The 20,426-nt window shown below is 49.3% G+C and overlaps 3 protein-coding genes across 9 annotated transcripts in view; 1 reads left to right on the top strand and 2 right to left on the bottom strand.

Annotated features, from left to right (window-relative positions):
- Positions 1–115: 115 nt before the first annotated feature.
- Positions 116–8,067, top strand: WDR55 (WD repeat domain 55). Its single transcript, XM_033180949.1, has 7 exons — positions 116–535; positions 3,999–4,099; positions 4,180–4,267; positions 4,377–4,556; positions 4,657–4,756; positions 4,845–5,014; positions 5,099–8,067. Exons 1-7 carry the CDS (start codon positions 345–347, stop codon positions 5,418–5,420), a joined length of 1,152 nt encoding a protein of 383 aa, XP_033036840.1. The 5' UTR covers positions 116–344; the 3' UTR covers positions 5,421–8,067.
- On the bottom strand, positions 6,551–9,592 carry DND1 (DND microRNA-mediated repression inhibitor 1). Of its 5 annotated transcripts, none has more exons than XM_033180948.1 (4): positions 9,456–9,592; positions 9,018–9,098; positions 8,168–8,629; positions 6,551–7,505 (listed from the first exon to the last, which is right to left on the bottom strand). In XM_033180948.1, exons 2-4 carry the CDS (start codon positions 9,049–9,051, stop codon positions 7,048–7,050), a joined length of 954 nt encoding a protein of 317 aa, XP_033036839.1. In that variant the 5' UTR covers positions 9,052–9,098; positions 9,456–9,592; the 3' UTR covers positions 6,551–7,047. The 5 variants fall into 5 exon arrangements, with proteins under 5 accessions (XP_033036839.1, XP_033036838.1, XP_033036837.1 ...); XM_033180947.1 differs by having other exon boundaries at positions 9,452–9,588; XM_033180946.1 differs by lacking the exon at positions 9,456–9,592 and adding an exon at positions 9,223–9,319.
- A 19-nt stretch (positions 9,593–9,611) lies between these two features.
- HARS1 (histidyl-tRNA synthetase 1) overlaps positions 9,612–20,426 on the bottom strand; it is a 16,669-nt gene continuing 5,854 nt past the window's right edge. The window contains exons 3-13 of one of the 3 annotated variants that reach the window (XM_033180940.1): positions 19,109–19,228; positions 15,453–15,548; positions 14,681–14,806; positions 13,595–13,702; positions 13,347–13,445; positions 13,022–13,115; positions 12,689–12,816; positions 12,354–12,596; positions 10,714–10,830; positions 10,376–10,522; positions 9,613–10,032 (exon numbers count right to left, since the gene is read on the bottom strand). In XM_033180940.1, coding sequence (XP_033036831.1) covers positions 9,961–10,032; positions 10,376–10,522; positions 10,714–10,830; positions 12,354–12,596; positions 12,689–12,816; positions 13,022–13,115; positions 13,347–13,445; positions 13,595–13,702; positions 14,681–14,806; positions 15,453–15,548; positions 19,109–19,228 — 1,350 coding nt within the window. In that variant the 3' untranslated portion in view covers positions 9,613–9,960. Of the gene's footprint in view, positions 10,033–10,375; positions 10,523–10,713; positions 10,831–12,353; positions 12,597–12,688; positions 12,817–13,021; positions 13,116–13,346; positions 13,446–13,594; positions 13,703–14,680; positions 14,807–15,452; positions 15,549–19,108; positions 19,229–20,426 lie in introns of all 3 variants that reach the window. The other 2 variants (XM_033180941.1, XM_033180943.1) reach the window with 2 other exon arrangements.

The following is a 20,426-nucleotide window of genomic DNA, read 5'->3' as shown; positions in this document are numbered from 1 at the left end:
CAAGGGCATTAAGCCTGTCTGAAGTAGGAGAGTAAAAACTTACACGCAGTTCCCAACTTTACGTGTCGTGACTAGGGAGGGAATTGACGGTTGCACAGTTTACCTAGGCCAAACTGGGCCACAGCCGGACAAGGAAATAGCAGATCTCTCAAGCGCAGTTCCTTCGCTGCGCTCCACCCACACCAGCAGAGGCCAACCGACCTCTCCTGTAAGAGGGAGAACGTCCCGGCGACACTTCCGGCCCCGCCCCCCGAAGCGGAAGCGGAGTCCCAGGCTACTCCGCCCGCGGTGTGGGTGGTTCCGAGGCTGACTGCCCTGCGGCGGCGCGGCTCGCAGTCCTCAGCATGGACCGCACTTGTGAAGAGAGGCCCGCTGAGGATGGGAGCGACGAGGACGACCCAGACTCCATAGAAGCCCCGACCCGGATCCGGGACACTCCGGAAGACATCGTGCTGGAAGCTCCGGCCAGTGGGCTGGCGTTCCATCCGGCCCGTGACCTACTGGCTGCAGGGGACGTGGACGGGGACGTGTTCGTGTGAGTGCGGGGCAGGGCCGGGGGCGCTGGGTCTGGAAGCTCCCCGGGGATGGAGCTGGGAACAGGAGAGAGGAGAGAAAGTTGCAGGGATACAAATTTTGCGAGATTGATTGGGTCCGATTCATTCAGTAACATTCAGCTCTTATATCACACCAATCTGTTGAAAGAACTGGAATGTCGTGACAGAGCCCAGAGACCGTAGTAGGACAGAAAGCCCTTTAAGGCCTTGTTATTTCCCAGCGGATTATTATTTATTTACTTACCTATTTATTTTTGAGACGGAGTCTCGCTCTGTCACCCAGGCTGAAGTGCAGTGGCGCGATCTGGGCTCACTGCAACCTCTCCCTTCCGGATTCAAGCAATTCTCTGCCTCAGCCTCCAGAATAGTTGGGATTACAGGCGCCCGCCACCATGTCCGGCTAATTTTTTTGTATTTGTAGTAGAGACGGGGTTTCACCATCTTGGCCAGGCTGGTCTTGAACTTCTGACCTCGTGATCCACCTGGCTCGGCCACCCAGAGTGCTGGGATTATAGGCGTAAACCACTGCGCCCGGCCTCCTACCGGATTATTATATTGTGCCCGAAATAGGCTCAGCAGACCCCTTTAATTGATTTTTCAAACCAGAAATCTTGGCTCACGCCTGTAATCCCAGCACTTTAGGAGGCCGAGGTGGGCGGGTCACCTGAGAGGCTGTGGAGCTCGAGACCAGCCTGTCCAACATGGTGAAACCCCGTCTCCACTAAAAATACAAAAATTAGCTGGGTGTGATGGCGCGGGCCTGTAATCCCAGCTACGCGGGAGGCTGTGGCAGGAGAATCGCTTGAACTTGGGCAGTGGAGGTTGCAGTGAGCCAAGATTGCGCCACTGCACTCCAGCTTGGACGACAGAGTGAGACTCAAAAAGAAAACAACATAGGCCAGGGGCGGTGGCTCACGCCTGTAATCCCAGCACTTTGGGAGGCTGAGGCGGGCTGAACACAAGGTCAAGAGATCCAGGCCAGCCTGGCCAACATGGTGAAACCCCGTCTCTGCTAAAAATACAAAAATTAGCTGGGCGTGGTGGCACACGCCTGTAGTCCCAGCTACTTGGGAGGCTGAGGCAGGAGAATCACTTGAACGCGGGAGGCAGAGGTTGCAGTGAGCTGAGATCGCGCCACTGCAGTCCAGGCTGGCGACAGACTCCATTTAAAAAAAAAAAAAAAACAAAAAAAACAAAAAGAAAACAACATAAATCTGAGCAGACACTCCCTTGATTAAAACCCTTCAATGGTCTGCTTTTAGGATTTAGTACAAACTTCTCAATCCCGCTTTCAACGCCCTGACCATCTGTGCTCATTCATCCATACCTTTTAAAAATATATCTTGGGGCAGGCGTGGTGGCTCACGCCTGTAATCCCAGCACTTTGGGAGACCAGGTGGGGTATCACCTGAGGTGAGGAGTTGGAGAACAGCCTGGCCAACATGGTGAAATCCCGTCTCTACTAAAAATAGAAAAATTAGCTGGGCGTGGTGGCGGGCACATGTAATCCCAGTTTCTCGGGAGGCTGAGGCAGGAGAATCGCTTGAACCTGGGAGGCGGTGAGCCGAGATGGTGCCATTGCATTCCAGTGGGCAACAAGAGCAGAACTCCATCTCAAAAAAATAAAAATAAAAAAATCTCGAAACCTCAGCCCCTTTGCACATGCTATTCTGTCCAGAAAACTCCTTTCTCCTCACTTTTACCTACTATCTCTGAGTTCCCAGGGTCTCTTCCCTCTTCCTCTATCCCCAGACTAAAATTGGTTACCTATTAGATGCTGCCATGACACCAGGTGACATGGTACCTTTCCCTTAGTAATGAATGGTTGGTAACCATACATCCATTTGTGTAATTATTTGAATGCTGTCTCCTTCACTGATGTTTTTCAAATGTCTTTGACCTTGCATCTTAGAGGAATACCTTTTACATTATATATGCTGATACAATTTCTGATTTTATTCTATTATTGTGTGCATGTACACAAAATGCTGATTGTAGCTTACTAGTCTATGACTAGAATATGAAAAAACACTGTTCTGGAGTGTAATCTGTCGTCGGTTTTGTTCTCTATTTTATCTCCAGCCTCTAGTTTAGGGTAGGTGCTCAATACATGTTTGACTTTGAACGAAAGATACAAGTTAGAGGCAGTGGAAAACTTGAAGATACTGTGCTTATCAGATTTACTTAATGAACTTAAACCTCAACCCCCCATTAGCTGTAATGGCCTTGAGTGTGTTAACTTCTGTATTTTCATCTTTGAAAGGGAGAATTATACCTACCCTTGCAGAGGGGACAAATTTGCAGTACGCTGCCTAAGCAGCTCTTCAACAAACGTAGGTTCCCTTCTACTACTATCCATATTTATGGTGCCAGGCACTTGGGAGTTGCCCTAGACATCCACCTTTCTTCACATTCCACACAACTTTGTTGCTTCCCTTAAAGGTCTTAAAAAAGGTTCTGGAGGAAAATTCTTGGTTCTTCCCTTCCCCACCCTCAGCCATGACTATTGTGAAGAGGTTCCTTTTCGGAGGATTAAATTCAAACTGCTACTTGGCTCACGTGGTCTCATGCCCACCCCAGCTCATCTTTCCAGATTCAGTCATGCTACTTTTCTGCTACAAAGAACCCTCCTCATTCCTTATCTCTGCTGCCTCCAGTATCTGGCCCTTGCTCTTGGCCAGGTAAACTCTACTCTTGTATGATCCAACCTACATGTCACCACCTTAGCTTTCCAGGGCTCTCTTCTCCCTTCCCAAGTATTCATTCAATCTGTGAATGTTTATTAAGCTACTTTCTCATGTTCAGCACTGGGACAGAGAAAATGAGCAGGCTCAGTTCTGCCCACCTGGAACTCACTGGCAATTAAGCATGTATTCATTCTGCCCTTTTTGAGGATCTGCTCTGAGGCAGGCACTGGGGGTATTCCGTAAACAGTACTCACCTCAAAGTTGTTTATAGGCTGGTGCCTCTTCCCCACCTCCATTTTGATCCTGCCTCTTTTTTAGCACGTACTCTCAATGTACTGTAATTGTGGCTTTCTGTAGCTCCTGCAGACCTGAAGTGCAAGAGCACTTACTGATTTCTACATTTCTAACTTCTGGGGCTGGTTTTTTGTTATTGATGTAAGAAATATTTCCTTCACAGTGGTCCAGACCCAATCGTTGTCCAGGCTGGGGCTTTCAAAGATGATAAAGAGGGGTTGGGTGGGATCACAAAGAAATCTTGAGCAAATATACCTTGAATTAATATATATTGAAAAAAGCAAGACCTAACATTTCAAACTCACTTAAAATGGAGAAATGAGATGGTAAACTTTTTGGGCTTGGAGGTGTAGAAGCAGGAACTCCTAGGTAGGTGGGAAGGCTACTCTGTCTAGTTGGTCTCTGCACTCAGTGCAACCCAGGATGGGTCTGGAGTCATTTACTCTCCTTCCCCTCTCCCCAGCTTTTCCTACTCTTGTCAAGAGGGAGAAACCAAGGAGCTCTGGTCATCGGGTCACCATCTCAAGGCCTGCCGAGCTGTGGCATTCTCTGAAGATGGGCAGAGTGAGTACTGGGGAAGACAACCAGCAATGTGGTAGAAGGGAGCAGTGAGCAGCACCATGACCTGGGCACCTTTTCCCCAGAGCTTGTTACTGTCTCCAAGGACAAAGCCATCCATGTTCTAGATGTGGAGCAGGGGCGACTAGAAAGACGTGTTTCCAAGGCTCATGGGTAAGGAGAGCAGCCAATTCTGTGTATGCGCATGGAGGTGAAGGGTAAGGACCAGGAGGTCCCCACTGGGACAGAGATGCTCCAAAAAGTTCTACATCTGTGTCTCTAGTGCCCCCATCAACAGTCTTCTGCTGGTGGATGAGAATGTTCTGGCCACTGGGGATGACACAGGTGGTATCCGTCTCTGGGACCAGCGGAAGGAGGGCCCCTTAATGGATATGAGGCAACATGAAGAGTACATCGCAGACATGGCTCTGGATCCAGCCAAGAAGCTGCTGCTGACAGCCAGGTACAACCTCAAAGCTGCCTTGCCTCCCCCTCCTCTCCCTGTGTGAAATGTCTTCCTCACATGGACCTTGAGTCTAAGCCTATTACGCTACTCTCTACAGTGGGGATGGCTGCCTTGGTGTCTTCAACGTTAAGAGGCGTCGGTTTGAGCTGCTCTCAGAGCCTCAGTCTGGGGATCTGACCTCTGTCACCCTCATGAAAGTATAGCTGGGTATGGTGGGATGGAGGGGTGTATGCTGGGGGCTTAGTCTAAGGCAGCTTCCACATCGTTTTCCCTATTTCCCTGCAGTGTGGGAAGAAGGTGGCCTGTGGCTCCAGTGAAGGTACCATCTACCTCTTCAACTGGAATGGCTTTGGGGCCACAAGTGACCGCTTTGCCGTGAGAGCTGAATCTATCGACTGCATGGTTCCAGTCACTGAGAGTCTGCTGTGTACTGGCTCCACCGATGGAGTCATCAGGTGAGGGAAGCCTGGACAGCCCTTAGGTCACAGGAAGGGCAGACCCAGCTAGCCAGTACTCAACACTGTTGTTTCCCTGCCCAGGGCTGTGAACATCCTACCGAACCGAGTGGTGGGCAGTGTGGGCCAGCACCCTGGGGAGCCTGTGGAGGAGCTGGCCCTTTCCCACTGTGGCCGCTTCCTGGCCAGTAGTGGCCATGACCAGCGCCTCAAGTTTTGGGACATGGCCCAGCTGCGAGCTGTGGTGGTGGATGACTACCGTCGGCGCAAAAAAAAGGGAGGACCACTGCGGGCTCTGAGCAGCAAGACTTGGAGCACTGATGACTTCTTCGCAGGACTGAGGGAAGAGGGAGAAGACTCCATGGCTCAGGAAGAAGAGGAAGAGACTGGGGATGACAGTGACTGAGGGAATGAATTGAATCTCAAGACAGGTCCTCACCAGGCAAGAGTCTTGCTTATTGAGCTGCATCCCCAGAGAAGATATTATTTTTTTAAAAGACAGGGTTTTGCTGTCATCCAGGCTGGAGTGCACTGGCTTGATCATGGCTCACTGCAGCCTCAATATTCCCCGGCTCAGGGTGTCCTTCCACTTCAGCCTCTGGAATAGCTGGGACTACAGGTGTGCACTACCACACCAGGCTAATTTTAAAATTTTTTTGGTAGAAACAGGGGTCTGTGTTGCCCAGGCTGGTCTACAACTCCTGGACTCAAATGATCCACCTGCCTCTGCTTCCCAAAGTGCTGGGATTACAGGCACGAGCTACCACACCTGGCCAAAAAACATTTTTTTGAGATAGGATCTCACTCTGTCACCCAGGCTGGAGTACAGTGGGTTGATCATGGCTCACTGCATCCTTGACCTCCCGGGCTCAAGTGATCCACCTCAGCCTGCCTGGTAGCCGAGACTTGGCATGTGCCACCATGCTCGACTAATTTTTGTGATTTTATTTTTTTGGTAGAGACCAAGAGTTTCACTATGTTGACCAAGCTCGTCTTGAACTCCTGGACTCAGGTGATCCTCCTGCCTTGGCCTCCCAAAATGTTGGGATTGATATGAATTTTTCAATTCAATCCCAGCTGCCTGGCTGGATATGAATTTTTTTTTTTTTTTGAGACAGGATTTCGTTCCTGTTGCCCAGGCTCGAGTGCAATGGCATGATCTCGGCTCACTGCAACCTTCGCCTCCTGGGTTTCAAGTGATTCTCCTGCCTCAGCCTCAAGTAGCTGGGATTACAGGTGTCCATCACCACGGCAGGCTAATTTTTGTATTTTTAGTAGAGACAGGGTTTCTCCATGCTAGCCAGGCTGGTCTCGAACCCTTGACCTCAGGTGATCCACCCATCTCAGCCTCCCAAAGTGCTGGGACTACAGGCAAAAGCCAACACGCCTGGCCTGGATATGTATTTATAATACCCTGCAGTGCAGCACAAGATGTATTCAAAGCACTGATATGAGGAAGTACTTGCCCCGTAGCAGCTATTCACTCTACCAGTATAAGACAAACTCCAAGCTAGGGCAAGATAGCACAGACACAAGTATATACTAACCAGGGGTTTAATATAAATACAACCAACATAGAAAGACCCAAAACTACACAGAAACCAAAACCAGAATGCCATGTGGTGGAGCCAAAGGGCAGAATTTCTGACCCCTTTGGCTCAGCTGCCCCTCCCTGCAAATAAAAACCAACAAAGAAGACAAATCAGGACAATAAAGAAGATTCATGCTAAGCTGTGGCAGAGGGGGGAAGGTATGATCGGGTGGGTGTGGGACAAGGAATGGCCATGGAAGACCACAGGGTCAGCTTGGACTCTGGGCTGGGAGAGGGAGGGCAAGGCCCCTCACCACAACTTAAGCCAAACCTAAGCTGCCCCAGGTGCCGTAGTTCCCTGTCCCAGCAGGGAGGCTGATGGCCTGGGCCCATGCCCCTCCCCACCTTTGGGAGTCAGATAGTGGCCACCCAGGCCTGCTGGGCTGGGGCCTGACACAGGCTCTGCCTGCCCATTCAGGCTGCCTGTGGAGAGAGAACGGAGTCACTGTTTAAATATGGTACCTGCCTCAGCCCCAGCAGACCACAGGAGGCTGGCCCCAGACTCACTGAGTGCCTGCAGCAGCCGAACAGACACAGCATCCTTGGCCACCTCATGCCCATCCTGGCCATCTAGGGTCAGCACAACCCAGATGAGGCCACTGAAGGGCACCGGATGCCCAGGAATCACCACCTGGTACCAGAAGCGGTGCCAGCCAGCAGGTCCTATGCCCAAACACTTAGTGAGGAACACAGGGCTGCCCAGCTTCATTCGTTGGCACAGCAACTGCAGAGTAGCCCGAGCCCCTTGGGACCCTAACTTGTCCCTTGCCAAGGCCAACTGGCTGCCCTCTGGTTGTGGGGGCCGCAAGGAGGGACCCACAAGCTGCTGGCGGAGTCGCTGCTTCAGGTCTGGCTTGAGCCACTCCACAGCCACCTGCTCTCCACAGAGGTGTGACTGCCCTGCAGGAAAAAGGTAAAGATAAGGGCAGGTCTAAACCCTGGGCCCAAGCCTCCACAGTCCTGTAATGTGTAGCCTTCGCATTTCCTGGTAATGTGACCATGGGTAAGAAAAGACAAGCCTTCAGGCTCCATTATTTGCAAAGGGAGTATAACACAACTGCTACCTTACAAGTTTCCTTGGAGAAGTACTGGTTAATGCAGGCTTTGTCTGCCTCATAACCATCATAATGGCTAATCTTTACTGCCAAAAGTTGCTGTAAGTCAGTTAGTATGATAAATACCATACACCCATTATGTTACTTAATTCTCACAACCGTCTGAGGATACAAACACTATAGTAAAAGGCTCAGTTGGTTCCCTCGAGCAAATCAATTTCTCTAACAGTTTCCTCACAGCTTGAGGGTCCTGTGCCTATTATGCGGTGTGGGTGTGGGGGAATGTTGAGGATTAAGTCAGGAGATAATGCTCGGGGAAGTGTTACCAATTTAGGTAAGTGGTGGTGGTAGCACCATTGGAAGTTTTAAAAATCTGAGATCAAATAGTAAAGGGCTGCAAATTCTGGCATGTTTGACTCTAAGATCTTGTAACTTTAACAGCTATGCTCAGTGTAAAGTGCCTGGCAGAACGCGTTTGGCCCCAACCAGCCCCCCGCCACAGCCTACCTTCCACCAGGGCCTTTTTGGCCATGGCAGCGGCCCGGTGAGAGCTGAATTTGAGCAGAGCGATCTGCCCAGGCGCCGGTCCGGGGCTGGGCAGCAGCCGCGCCTCCTGCAGGCCGGGACCCAGCGGCTGCAGCGCGAGCAGCAGCGCGCTGCGGGTCAGATTCAGCGGCAGGCCGTCAACGCTCAGCTCACACTTCTCGGTGCTGCGGCACACGAGCAGCGGGCAGGACGGCCGCAGCGGATGGTTGTGCAGCGTGGCGATGGCGGCCTGCGCGCCGCGCCGCGAGCTATAGCGGGCATAGGCGAAGCCGCGGTTCAGGCCGCTGAAGGTCATCATCAGGCGGAACTCGTAGAGGCGGCCCACGCGCTGGAACAGCGGGATAAGCTGGTGCTCGTACACGTCCTGAGGCAGCCGCCCGATGAACACCTCTGACCCAGCTGGCGGCGGGCTGCCCACCCAGCCTGTGGGAAGGGGGTATGCAAGGCCACCGTCAGGCGACGCTTTCGAATTCTGAGCCCACCGACCCAGCGCGCGGGGGTGGGAAGCGATGTGAACCAAGGCTTGTGAAATGGGCTTACACCCGTACCCTGGGTGGCTGGCATAATTAGGTGACTGCGCTAACAAAGGGACTGGCACAGAGTAGTTGAGATTGGCCCCCTCCCTCGACGGGGCGGGTGGACGTGGAGCCACAGTTCCTCCTTTGCTGGGGGATATAAATCCGGGTAGTTTGCAGTTCCTGACTGCTCGGGGCAGCCCCTCCCCCAAAGGGGGTTGGTGTAGCCGGACAGGCAGAGGTGCTGGGACTACCATACCTGGGGGTGGCCCGCCATACTTCCTCTGCCCGTTCACCTGCACCAGGCGGATGCCTGTCTCCCTGACCCATGCCTCCAACGCCGCCTTGTTCTCTGGATTCACCCTCTCACACCACAGCTGAGAGGGAAAGGAAGGTTGGAATGGCGGATCGCCAAGTCCGCCCCCAACTCTTCTGTGGGTACTGAGGTCCCTAAAGCCGACCCCCGTTCCGGCGCCGGCCCCCAAGTTGCCAGCCGCTTACCTCACAATCCCGCTTGGACTGCATGGCCCTCCCGCAGGCCTCCTCTTACCCTCTTTATAACTTCCTCCCCACCAGCCTCTGGAAGCTTCCCTACCCCTCCACCCCGCAAGCTCTCATTGGCTCTGAGCGCGACCCCGCCTCCCAAGGGGGTGGAGGTATCCACTGCACGTGCGCCGCCCGGGCTTCGCTCAGACCCTCAGGTGAAAGCTGCAAATTAGTGGATGAGTACCTACGGGGACTGCCTCCCGAGGAGGAGGAGCTCCCAAGCGGCAGGGTGGACGCTGGAGACAAGAACCTCAGAGTCACAAGTTTACTGTCTTTCTCCCTTTTCCATCTCTACATTGGTCTGCCGGGGAAGGTGGGGTTAGGCATCAGTGACACGCAGGCTCTGTGGTTCAGGCATTTTATTGGACCTTTGGCAATTGGTGGGGAGGCATCTGCTCCAACTGGTGCGAGGCCCTGTAGATGAGACCATCTCAGGCTGGGTCCTTGTAGCCCAGGAGCACAGACTGGACTAAGCCCCCAGGGCCTTGTATGTAAAAGGTGTAGTATCTGGCCATTTTTGCCAGTAATAATCAATAAAATAACCATAATAAAAATTAAAAGTCTCTGTTCTGACCAGTCTTCAGGTCTTCCTGCTGAAACGGAAAAGTGCAAAGCAGTTGAAGTACATATGCAGTTTGTCTTAACCTCAAATAGTACCAGTCCCACTTCCTTTCCTCTGATTGTTTGCTCAGTTCAGCAGATGCAGAGGGGCTGGCCTGTTCTCCTTTTGATTTCCTCCACAAGGTCTTCTCTTCGGACATTCACCTAGCCAGGATGGGAGAAGAAGGTGATATAAGCATCTTCCATTCCACTGCTGCCCGAGTGGCTAGTTTCCTCTAGCCCTCTAGGCATCAGTCTCAGCTGGGAGCAGGAACCTAATTAAACACCTCAGGCTAGAGTGTGCCTCTTGGGGGAGCCAACAAAACACAGGGTATATGCAGGGATGGAGATCTCACCCTACTAAGACCACAGTAACAGGTTAAGCTCTCAAGTCTTTTATGTTTGTACTAATATCAATGCCAGGCTTTTCTCAGGTCTTGAATGGGCATGGGCCTGCCAAAATGGCATACATTCTCTGTCCCTTAGCTTTCCTGCCCGCTTCCCTTACCTCTTCTCTGCTAGTCACTGAACGGAGCTTGATGACCCCATCCTTGAGTTCCTGCTCCCCGATGATAGCCACCAGTGGGATGCCTGCCTCCTCACAGTACTGCAACTGGTTCAATAGCTTTGGGTTCTTCTTGTACAGCAGCTCAGCCTGCAGGGGACAAGAGCAGAAGAGGAAGGCTGGCTTCTGCTGTCCTCAGGGACAGAGGGTGTCCAATCTGGCACCTTGTTCTTAGCTCCACTTTTGAGAAGTAATGGCAGGATCCATTATGGGTGAGCTTTTATTCAGTTTGTGCCCAGCACACCCAAGTTTGCTGCCACCCTGGGGCTTGCCTCCCGTACCTTGATCCCAGCATCCCACAGTTCTGAGACAAGCTTTAGTCTTTCTTCTAGCAGCTTCTTCTGTGCAGATGCCACAAGTACCTGTGTCTCCGTGGTCCGTACTTTCTCCTCCAAAGCCTGGGGAAGGGGCAGGTAAGAGTCAGAGAGCTGGGCTAACACCTTCAAGGAGCAAACAAAGCAAGCTCTAGTCAGGATTTTGAGACCAGGCCCAACTCAGCTCTACCAGGGCAGGGGCCCTGTCTTCTCATCTTGTACCTTGGGCATAAGGTAGCTTTTAGTAGATATGAGGACTGAACTAACTTGTACATAGGATGTGTCAGAATAAATAACTTAGGGTAAGAGTAAAGGTAGCTTTTTTACAGTAACTTCAAGCTTACCTCCATGTAGTACTTTTTTTTTTTTTTTTTTTGAGACAGGGTCTCTGTTACCCAGGCTGAAGTGCAGTGGCGTGATCACTGCAGCTTCAACCTCCTGAGCTCAAGTGATCCTCCCACCTCAGCCTCCTGACTACAGGCACACACCACCATACTTGGCTAATAAAAAAAAACAAAAAAAAATTTTTTTTTTTTTAATCTGTAGAGACAGGGTCTTACCATGTTGCCCAGACTGGTCCATGTAGTACCTTAGGGGTCCATCAAAGCATTCACACAGAAATACTACTATGAGCCTACCCCAACTAGATCACCCTTGGCAGTTTTAGTCCCCACTTACTATCTACCCATTTATGACACTGTGCCTCTCACACTTCAGTTACAGGGCACAGGCGTGTATATGGGTATGGGGAAAGGAGAATGCTGCTGCTGCTTCCCTTGTCTTTTTCGGGAAAACTATTTTTATAGTTCTTACAATGTAAGATGCCTACTGGAAGAATGATCTCAACTGGGAAATGGGTGGTTTCCACCCTAGAGAAAAGGCATAGACCGTGGGGAGGTTGCCAGAGCATTTCCCAGAGGATGAAATGCAACCAGCCACTTAAGACCAGCAGCAACAAAGGAGGGCTTGAGGCCACGAGAGGCTTCCTTGGTGTTACTCTAGGTGCTAGAGAGTCACGGTAGCCATGTGAGGGATCCCAGGGCCTCAGACACATGCTTCCCATTTAGAGACAATATTATAATGTGGTTAGTGGCAAGACTTTGGAGTCAGACTGCCTGGATTCAAATTCTGACTCTACCACTTACAAGTTTCATGGCCTTAAGCAAATTATTTGATCTATAATGCTTCAGTTTTCTCATCTGGAAAATGCAATTAATAAAATTAGCTACTCTCACAGGGCTGTGGTAAGAATTATATTTTGATAATGCATGAAAAGCACCAAGCACAGTACCTGGCACAAGGCACTAAAATGTTAAGTATTCTGTATCATGAGGAAGATCTAAGTCTTGGATACAGCAGCCCACGTTTGTGACAGCCCTGAAGGAAGCAGAGACCCAGAGCAGAGGATTTAGTGGAGAAACATGGATTAAAGATCCATAAAACTGACCTATAATGGGGTAGAAATCTGTGAAAAAGAGCAATAATCTTTTCTCCATTTCTGTGAGATGTTCCCTACCCAAAGCAGCACCACTCGCTCCCTTGGAGATCAGATAGCTTAGGTGCCACCACCTGCTCAGACTGTCTTCTACCCACCCCGTAGGACCTACCTCTAGTCTCTGTTCCACGATGGAGAAAATCCGCTCCACCCCAATGCTGAGCCCCACACATGGCACCTTGCGCCCTTTGGGGTCGAACATGCCCACTAGCCCATCATAGCGCCCTCCAGCAGCCACACTGCCCACACCCAGGGGCTCTTCCCCTGCCTGGGCTGGGGTCTGTAGCAGCACTGCCTCATAGATCACCCCAGTGTAGTAATCCAGCCCTCGAGCAAGGCTCAGGTCAAAGGAGATCTGTGGAGATAAGAACATGGTCAGTGCCAGATTAAGATTAGGGATCTGAAGCCCCAGAGCTCAGAAGGGATCCCATCCCCAACTTGACTCACTTTGTCATCAATGCCAAATAGGGTCAGATACTCAAAGAGCAGTTTCAGGTCTCCCAGGCCCTCCAAGGCCTGCTTGTTTTGGGATAGTTTAGGATCCTGGAGCAGCTGTTCCACCAGGGATACCCCACCTGGGGAGACAGACTTGTGAGTGAGGCTGACAAGCAAACAAAAAAGGTAAGGGGGGTTGACCTTCTTGTCTGGACTCTAGTTGCCCATACATGTGTGTGTACATATACATACACTCACTCTCCTACATACATACACAGAAGAGTTTCAACTTTAGGACTGAGGGCAGTTGGATGGCTGCTGGGGAGGCTTGGTTCTGTTCCTCACCATGCTGCTGGACATAGTCCCCAATGCGGTCAGCCACCTCGGGTGCAAGGCCCTTCTCTCCCACCATCTCATTCTTCACCTCTTCCCAGGACACCTAGGCAGACAGACACCAGTCAGGGACCTCTGGGCAGCTTCTGCACCACAGAGCAGGTATGTACTGTCCTCAGGGAACAGTCTTGGAGCAGTAGCTGCCCATGAGCCTATATCCTAGCCTAACCTTCCTCTGGTGGGTATAGAGGCATGCACCTCTCTCTCTCAATCTTGTTTTCCATTTCCCAAGGCAGGGTGGGATCTGGGAAAAGAAGTCAAGTACTTGGGTTGTTACCTTGTCCAGCTTGTCTACTGAGGAGCAGATGGTACGGAACTTGCTGTCAGAAACACCACAGATGGCAAACATCCCATCTAGAATACGTCGATCATTTACCTGCAAGGAACCAATGCGTAGTGTGGAGGGAATCTCTTTTCTTACATGACCTGCAATAGTAATGGTCACTTGGGCTACTGGTCCCTCTGCACAAGGATCTTGTGAGAGGCCAGGCCCAACTTTGCCCTCCCAGCCGTGTCAGCTCTGACCTTGACCAGGAAGTCCCCTATCTGAAGTGAACTCAGGATCTCGCACATGATCTTCAGGCACTCTGCATCAGGGATCATGGGATCAAAGTTCCCAGCAATGTCAAAATCCTGCAGGGAGAGAGTTAGCCAGAGGTCTTCAGGGATTCACCTTTCTGAAGTGGGGGACTCTGGGAGCTCTGTCCTCTAGGAAGGCCTGATTGCACTCAACCATAGACTTTCTCTTTCATTTTCTTATCATCAGCCCAGAGGTAAACCCCAGCATCCTTGGGCTTCTCACCAGTTTTGGTTTCCTTTCTATCTACTGGGCTATTTCTTCATTTTCTACTTCATCATCTTAACTCCTCCTACTGGGTAGGGTGATTATATGGCTTTAGTGCTTAGCCATTTTCCCTATTCATTCAGAAGCCCTGGCATCAGTCTGGATGATGATATATCAAAGCTAATTTCCTTATTCTCTGCTGTGATCCTATCACTGTGGTTTAAAATAAAGAGCACTAGACCAAGAGTTCTAGTCCTGACTTTGCCTTTCTTACCCCTATGATCTCTTCATCTGCGGGTATCAAGTTTACTCATATGGAAAATGGAGAGACTTTATTCTCCTCCTCCACCACAGGGACATTGTGAAATCTGCATGAAAACGCCATAGAAGAGGCTGGGCGCGGTGGCTCACGCCTGTAATCCCTGCACTTTGGGAGGCCAAGGCAGGCAGATCACGAGATCAGGAGTTTGAGACCAGCCTGGCCAACATGGTGAAACCCTGTCTCTACTCAAAATACAAAAAATTAACTGGGCGTGGTGGCAGGTGCCTGTAATCCCAGCTACTCAGGAGGCTGAGGCAGGAGAATCATTTGAACCCAGGAGGCAGAGGTTGCAGTGAGCCGAGACTGCACCACTGCACTCCAGCTTGGGCAACAGAGCGAGACTCCTCAAAAAAACAAAAAACAAACAAAAAAACCACCATAGAAATCTAAGAGCATTATCTGGGTCATCCAATTTGCTCAGGACACTGTTGAGTACTCAATAGATTCTGCTGGCTTGAGAAAGCCCCAAGTAACCCATCCTGCCCCACGGTTTCCCGACACTCACACACTGGTAGAATTCCCGGTATCGGCCGCGGGTCATGGCTGGGTTATCCCGCCGATATACCTTTGCTATGTGGTAGCGTTTAATGTTGGTCAGTTTATTCATTGCCAAGTACCGAGCAAAAGGAACCTGATGACAAAGAGTTAAGGAGAAAGCCCCTCCTATCACTGTCTGCAAGTTCATTATCATCACCAACAGAAGCTGGGGTCTAACCCCTCCCTATGTGGGTAAAACTGCCACCCATAAGATTAATAGCACTTACGAACATCAGAAAGCACCAGCTGTGCTACCACATGAGGCAGCTGAAGGCTCAAAAAAGATTAAGGCACCTTTCTCTTTTGTAGTGTTGACTGGTCTTTTCTGAGCATGGCAAGGGGCTGGGCAGGTTGGCCACAGACCAGAAAAAGGCCCCCATATGGGATTTCTAAGCAGATGATTCTCTGTGTAGCTTGGAGACAAGGGAAATGTGTTGCTGGTCCATTAAGGAGAATTTTGTCCACTGGACAGGGCAGGGGAGAGGTATTCTGGAGCCAGGGGATGACTGTAGAGTTGGAACTGGGCCCTGACATCAAGCTGAGGTCTCACTCAGGATTCAGAAGATTTCTAAGGGTGTGTATGCTCTGTTTAGCCAAAGTCCCACTCCTGGTTTAGAGAAATAATTCCCCTAATCGCCAAAGGCCTCATATTTGATCCTATCTACTCTACCATTCTTAAACCTGAGCCAAGTGAGTGCCAATCCATCCAAAGTCTCAAGCGCCCCAGTTTAGAAAGATACAGTGAGGTCATAGCGAAGGGACAGGAGCTCCCCGCCCTGGTCCTTCAAGTCATAGATAAGCTTGGAATCTTCCCCATACTTCCCCATCAGTGTTTCCTAGAGAAAACATAAATAAATGTGGTCATAGTAATAAATATAACAATTTTAAAGGAAATTTTAAAAACAAACATGACTGATTCCAACTTGTCTACATTTCCCTCTGCTCTTTATCCCAATTCTTAGGTGTCTGATGTAGTTATCATTGAAGGGAAACATCAATTTTGTGTTTTTCCTATTTTGATTTTGTAACAGAGCTGAAGTATTTTTTTTTACATATTTTTCTCTTAAAAATCTTTTTTTCTTCAGACTCAACTTCTCAGCATGAATTTTTTTTGTTTGTTTGTTTTTTGTTTTTGAGATGGTGTCTTGCTCTGTCGCCAGGTTGGAGTGCAGTGGTGTGATCTCGGCTCACTGCAACCTCTGCCTCCCGGGTTCAAGCGATTCTCCTGCCTCAGCCTCCCAAGTGGCTGAGACTACAGGCAGATGCCACTGTGCCCAGCTAAGTTTTGTATTTTTAGTAGAGACAGGGTTTCACCATGTTGGCCAGGATGGTCTAGATTTCTTGACTTCGTGATCTGCCCGCCTCAGCATCCCAAAGTGCTGGGATTACAGGCGTGAACCACAGCGCCCAGCTTGAAGTATTTTTAAAAGATGCATAAATTCCAGTGAGAAGCTCTGTACTTACTTCCTCCCTAATGTTATACTGTTAGATGTTTAGGTTATTCTAATTTTATAAAAAATTTTTTTATGGCCGGGCGCGGTGGCTCAAGCCTGTAATCCCAGCACTTTGGGAGGCCGAGACGGGCGAATCACGAGGTCAGGAGATCGAGACCATCCTGGCTAATACGGTGAAACCCCGTCTCTACTTAAAAAAAATATAAAAAACTAGCCGGGCGACGAGGCGGGCGCCTGTAGTCCCAGCTACTCGGGAGGCTGAGGCAGGAGAATGGCGTAAACCCGGGAGGCGGAGCTTGCAGTGAGCTGAGATCCGGCCACTGCACTCCAGCCTGGGCGACAGAGCGAGACTCCGTCTCAACAAAAAATAAAAAAAAAATAAAAAAAAAAAATTTTTTTAGGCCAGGCATGGTGGCTCACACCTGTAATCCCAGCACTTTGGGAGGCCGAGGCGGATGGATCACCTGAGGTCAAGAGTTCGTGACCAGCCTGGCCAACATGGCGAAACCCTGTCTCTACTAAAAACACAACAGTTAGCTGGGGGAGGTGGTGGGCATCTGTAATCCCAGCTATTCAGAGGCTTAGGCAGGAGAATCGCTTGAACCCAGGAGGCAGTGGTTGCAGTGAGCAGAGATTGCACCATTGCACTCCAGCCTGGGTGACAAGAATGAAACTCCGTCTCAAAAAAAAAAAAAAAAAAAATGACCCATAACATTTCAATATCTAATATTAGGTATATAGCTCTTTTTTTAAAAAAAGTGTTTTTCTTGATGATAAACTACTAGGAATGGGTTATTAGACCAACAAACATAAATGTTTTTATGATGCCTAAGATTCGAATAATGTCAAAAGTAAAAACTGAGGAATGTCTTAAGGGCATTACAGCAGTCCTTGCCCTGTGATGTCTATCATTGGTAATAGCATATTTCGCTCACCAGGTTGGCAAAGATTAAAAAGCCTGAAACTTCCCAGTACGTAGTATCAGAAACAGTCACACACTAGTGTTATGGGCTGAACTGTATCCCCCTGCCCGACCCTCCCCAATTCATTTGTTTAAGTCCTAAATCCCAGTAACCTCTGAACATGACTACATTTGGTGATAGGATCTTTAAAGAGATGATTAAGCCAACACAAGGTCTCCAAGCTGGGCTCTAATCCAATATGTTGTTGTAAAAAGAGAAAATTTAGACAGGGACAGAGGAAAGAAGATGTAAAGACAAAGGGAGGCTGGGCGTGGTGGCTTATGCCTATAATTCCAGCACTTTGGGAGGCTGGTGTGGGTGAATCACTTGAGGCCAGGAGTTCAAGACCAGCCTGGCCAACATGGTGAAACCCCGTCTCTACTAAAAATAGAAAAATTAGCCAGGTGTGGTGGCGCACGCGTGTAATCCCAGCTACTCAGGAGACTGAGGCAGGAGAATCGCTTGAACCTGGGAGGTGGAGGTTGCAGTGAGATAAGGTCATGCCACTGCATTCTAGCCCAGGCAACAAAGCGAGACTCTGTCACAATTTAAAAAAATAAATAAATAAAAGACCAAGGGGGACGATGGCCATCTACAAGCCATGGAGAGAGGCCTGGAACAGATCCTTCCTTTATGGGCCTCTGAAAGAACTAGGCCTGCCAGCATGTTATGTCAACTTCCAACCTCTGGAACTGTGAGAAAATACATTTCTGTTGTTTAAGCTACCCAGTCTATGGTACTTTGTTATGGTAGCCCTAGCAAACTAACACAATAGGTAAAAACAGTCTCATGAATATGTACAATTATATATCAATAAAAAGAGACAGGTACTACATTGATGAAGGAAACAACAGATAATTAAAGGCATTAAACCAGCTCATTGTGATAGAGGGGGAACAGCTACTTTAAAGAAGGTGGTTGGAGATTACTTGAGGAGTGGCATTTTAGCTGAGCTCTGAAATTAAAATCTGGCTGGCTGGACGTGGTAGCTCATGCCTGTAATGTCAGCACTTTGGGAGGCTGAGGAAGGAGGACCACTTGAGGCCAGGGGTTTGCAAGCAGCCCGGGCAACATAGCAAGACTTCTGTCTCTATTTGTATTTATGTTTTTTAAAAAAAGGAATTAAAATCTGCAGTCTCTAGTATAATCTGAAATAAATCATGCAAATAGCTAAGGAAAGGGAGTTCAGGAAACGGGAAGAGCAAGAACAAAGGTCCGGGGGTACAAACACACTGAGTATGTTCCAAGAGTTGGAAGAAGACCAGAGTAGCATAATGGGCAAGAGGAAAAATAGCATTAGCACAGGATGAGGTAGGAGAGGCAGTGGCCAGGTCACCTAGGGCTCTGTAAACCTGAGTAAAGAGTTTGGATTGTACTCTAAGTGCAGTGGGAATCACTGGGTTTGAAGCAGGTAGTAATGCAATCTGGGTTGGTTGGTTTGTTTTAGAGACAGGGTCTTGCTACATTGCCCAGACTGGAGTATGGTGGCTATTCACAGGCACCACCATAGCACACTACAGCCTTGAACTCCTGGGATCCAGTGATCTTTCTGCTTCAGCCTCCTGAAAAGCTGGAACTACAGGTGTGCCCAGTTGCAATCTGGTTTTTAATAGCAAAGAACTAGTAACAACCTCAGAGTCCATCAATAGGAGAGTGGTTGCATATTTATGTATGTATGGTTTGGATCAATCTAGAAAACATCGCAAGTACAAATGCCCTGCAATACAATGTAGACATGACCCAGAACAACTACCACTCCAAAGAATGGCTCTCTTTTGGAAGCTGCTGGCCACAACCAACATAATAAAAGACAGGGCCTCTCCCTCCAAGCCATTCTTGTCCCTCTTGTTATTGGAGAATACTGGTCTGTGTCCACAACAGGAGTGGGCCCTTTGGACCTTCACTCTCTTGTTGTCATTTTCTTTGTTATTCAAATGCCCACTCATCTACAATTGTAGTTTCTTCCTGCCCTTTCCTCACCTTTAGTTCAAATACAGGTGTATCAATGACTTCTGCACCATGGCGCTTGAAGCAACGGATGATTACGTCAAACACCTTCTCACGAACTGCCATCTGCCGGGGACTATAGTCTCTTGTGCCCTTGGAGTTGAAATCAGCCAGAGAACCAGAAATGAGGTTTGAAAACCAAGAACAATACATTTTGGAAATATAAAAGGATGACCTCAATAATGAAAAAGCAAATCCTGCTCTAAACAGATTTTCCTACAGGCCACTGAGTTTTAAAACAAGTACAAATAATTTCCTATTAATTCCCACACCCATCTGCTATCTGCCTTACAAACTCCATTCCCTTTTAAGCTTGGGGTCTATTTTCTAAAATTCTTAGAACTGTTTTCTTTAAGTCATTTTCCTAAAAACTCTTTCTGGGATAACAGAACATTTCCTGGCCTAATAACAAACACCTACCTGAGGCCGGGCACAGTGGCTCATGCCTGTAATTCCAGCACTTTGGGAGGCCGAGGCAGATGGATTGCCTGAGGTCAGGGGTTCGAGACCAGCCTGGCCAACATGGTGAAACCCCATCTCTACTAAACAATACAGAAATTAGCCGGGTGTGACGCCTCACCCCTTGTAGTCCCAGCTACTTGGGAGGCTGATGCACGAGAATCCTTGAACCTGGGAGGTGGAGGTGGTTGCAGTGAGCCGAGATCGTGCCATTGCACTCCAGCCTGGGCAACAGAGTGAGACTGTGTCTCAAAAAAACAAACAAATGGTGGTGGCGGGTGCCTGTAATCCCAGCTACTCGGGAGGCTGAAGGCAGGGAGAATTACTTGAACCTGGGAGGCGGAGGTTGCAGTAAGCTGAGATTGCGCCACTGCACTCCAGACTGAGTGACAGAGTGAGACTCCATCTCAAAACAAAAAAACAAAAAACAAAAAAAACCAACCAGTCGGGCGTGATGGCTCACGCCTGTAATCCCAGCACTTCGGGAGGCCGAGGTGGGCAGATCACAAGGTCAGGAGATCAAGATCATCCTGGTGAACCCTGTGAAACTTTATAACAGGTCTTTCAAATGTTGATACATTTCATTATACAATATCAGGAAGCCTTATTTATTTACATCACCTCAGATCTCATCAAGAAAATCTTTTTTTTTTTTTTTTTTGAGATGGAGTCTTGCTCTGTCACCCAGGCTAGAGTGCAGTGGCGCGATCTTGGCTCACTGCAACCTCCGCCTCCCGGGTTCAAATGATTCTCCTGCCTCAGCCTCAGCCTCGGCCTTCTGAGTAGCTGGGACTACCTACAGGTGTGTGCTACCACGCCCGGTTAATTTTTT

Source organism: Trachypithecus francoisi, unplaced genomic scaffold (assembly GCF_009764315.1).
Source record: "Trachypithecus francoisi isolate TF-2019V2 unplaced genomic scaffold, Tfra_2.0 Lachesis_group2, whole genome shotgun sequence".
Lineage (NCBI taxonomy): Eukaryota > Metazoa > Chordata > Mammalia > Primates > Cercopithecidae > Trachypithecus > Trachypithecus francoisi.
This window is presented reverse-complemented; position numbering and strand designations above follow the sequence as displayed.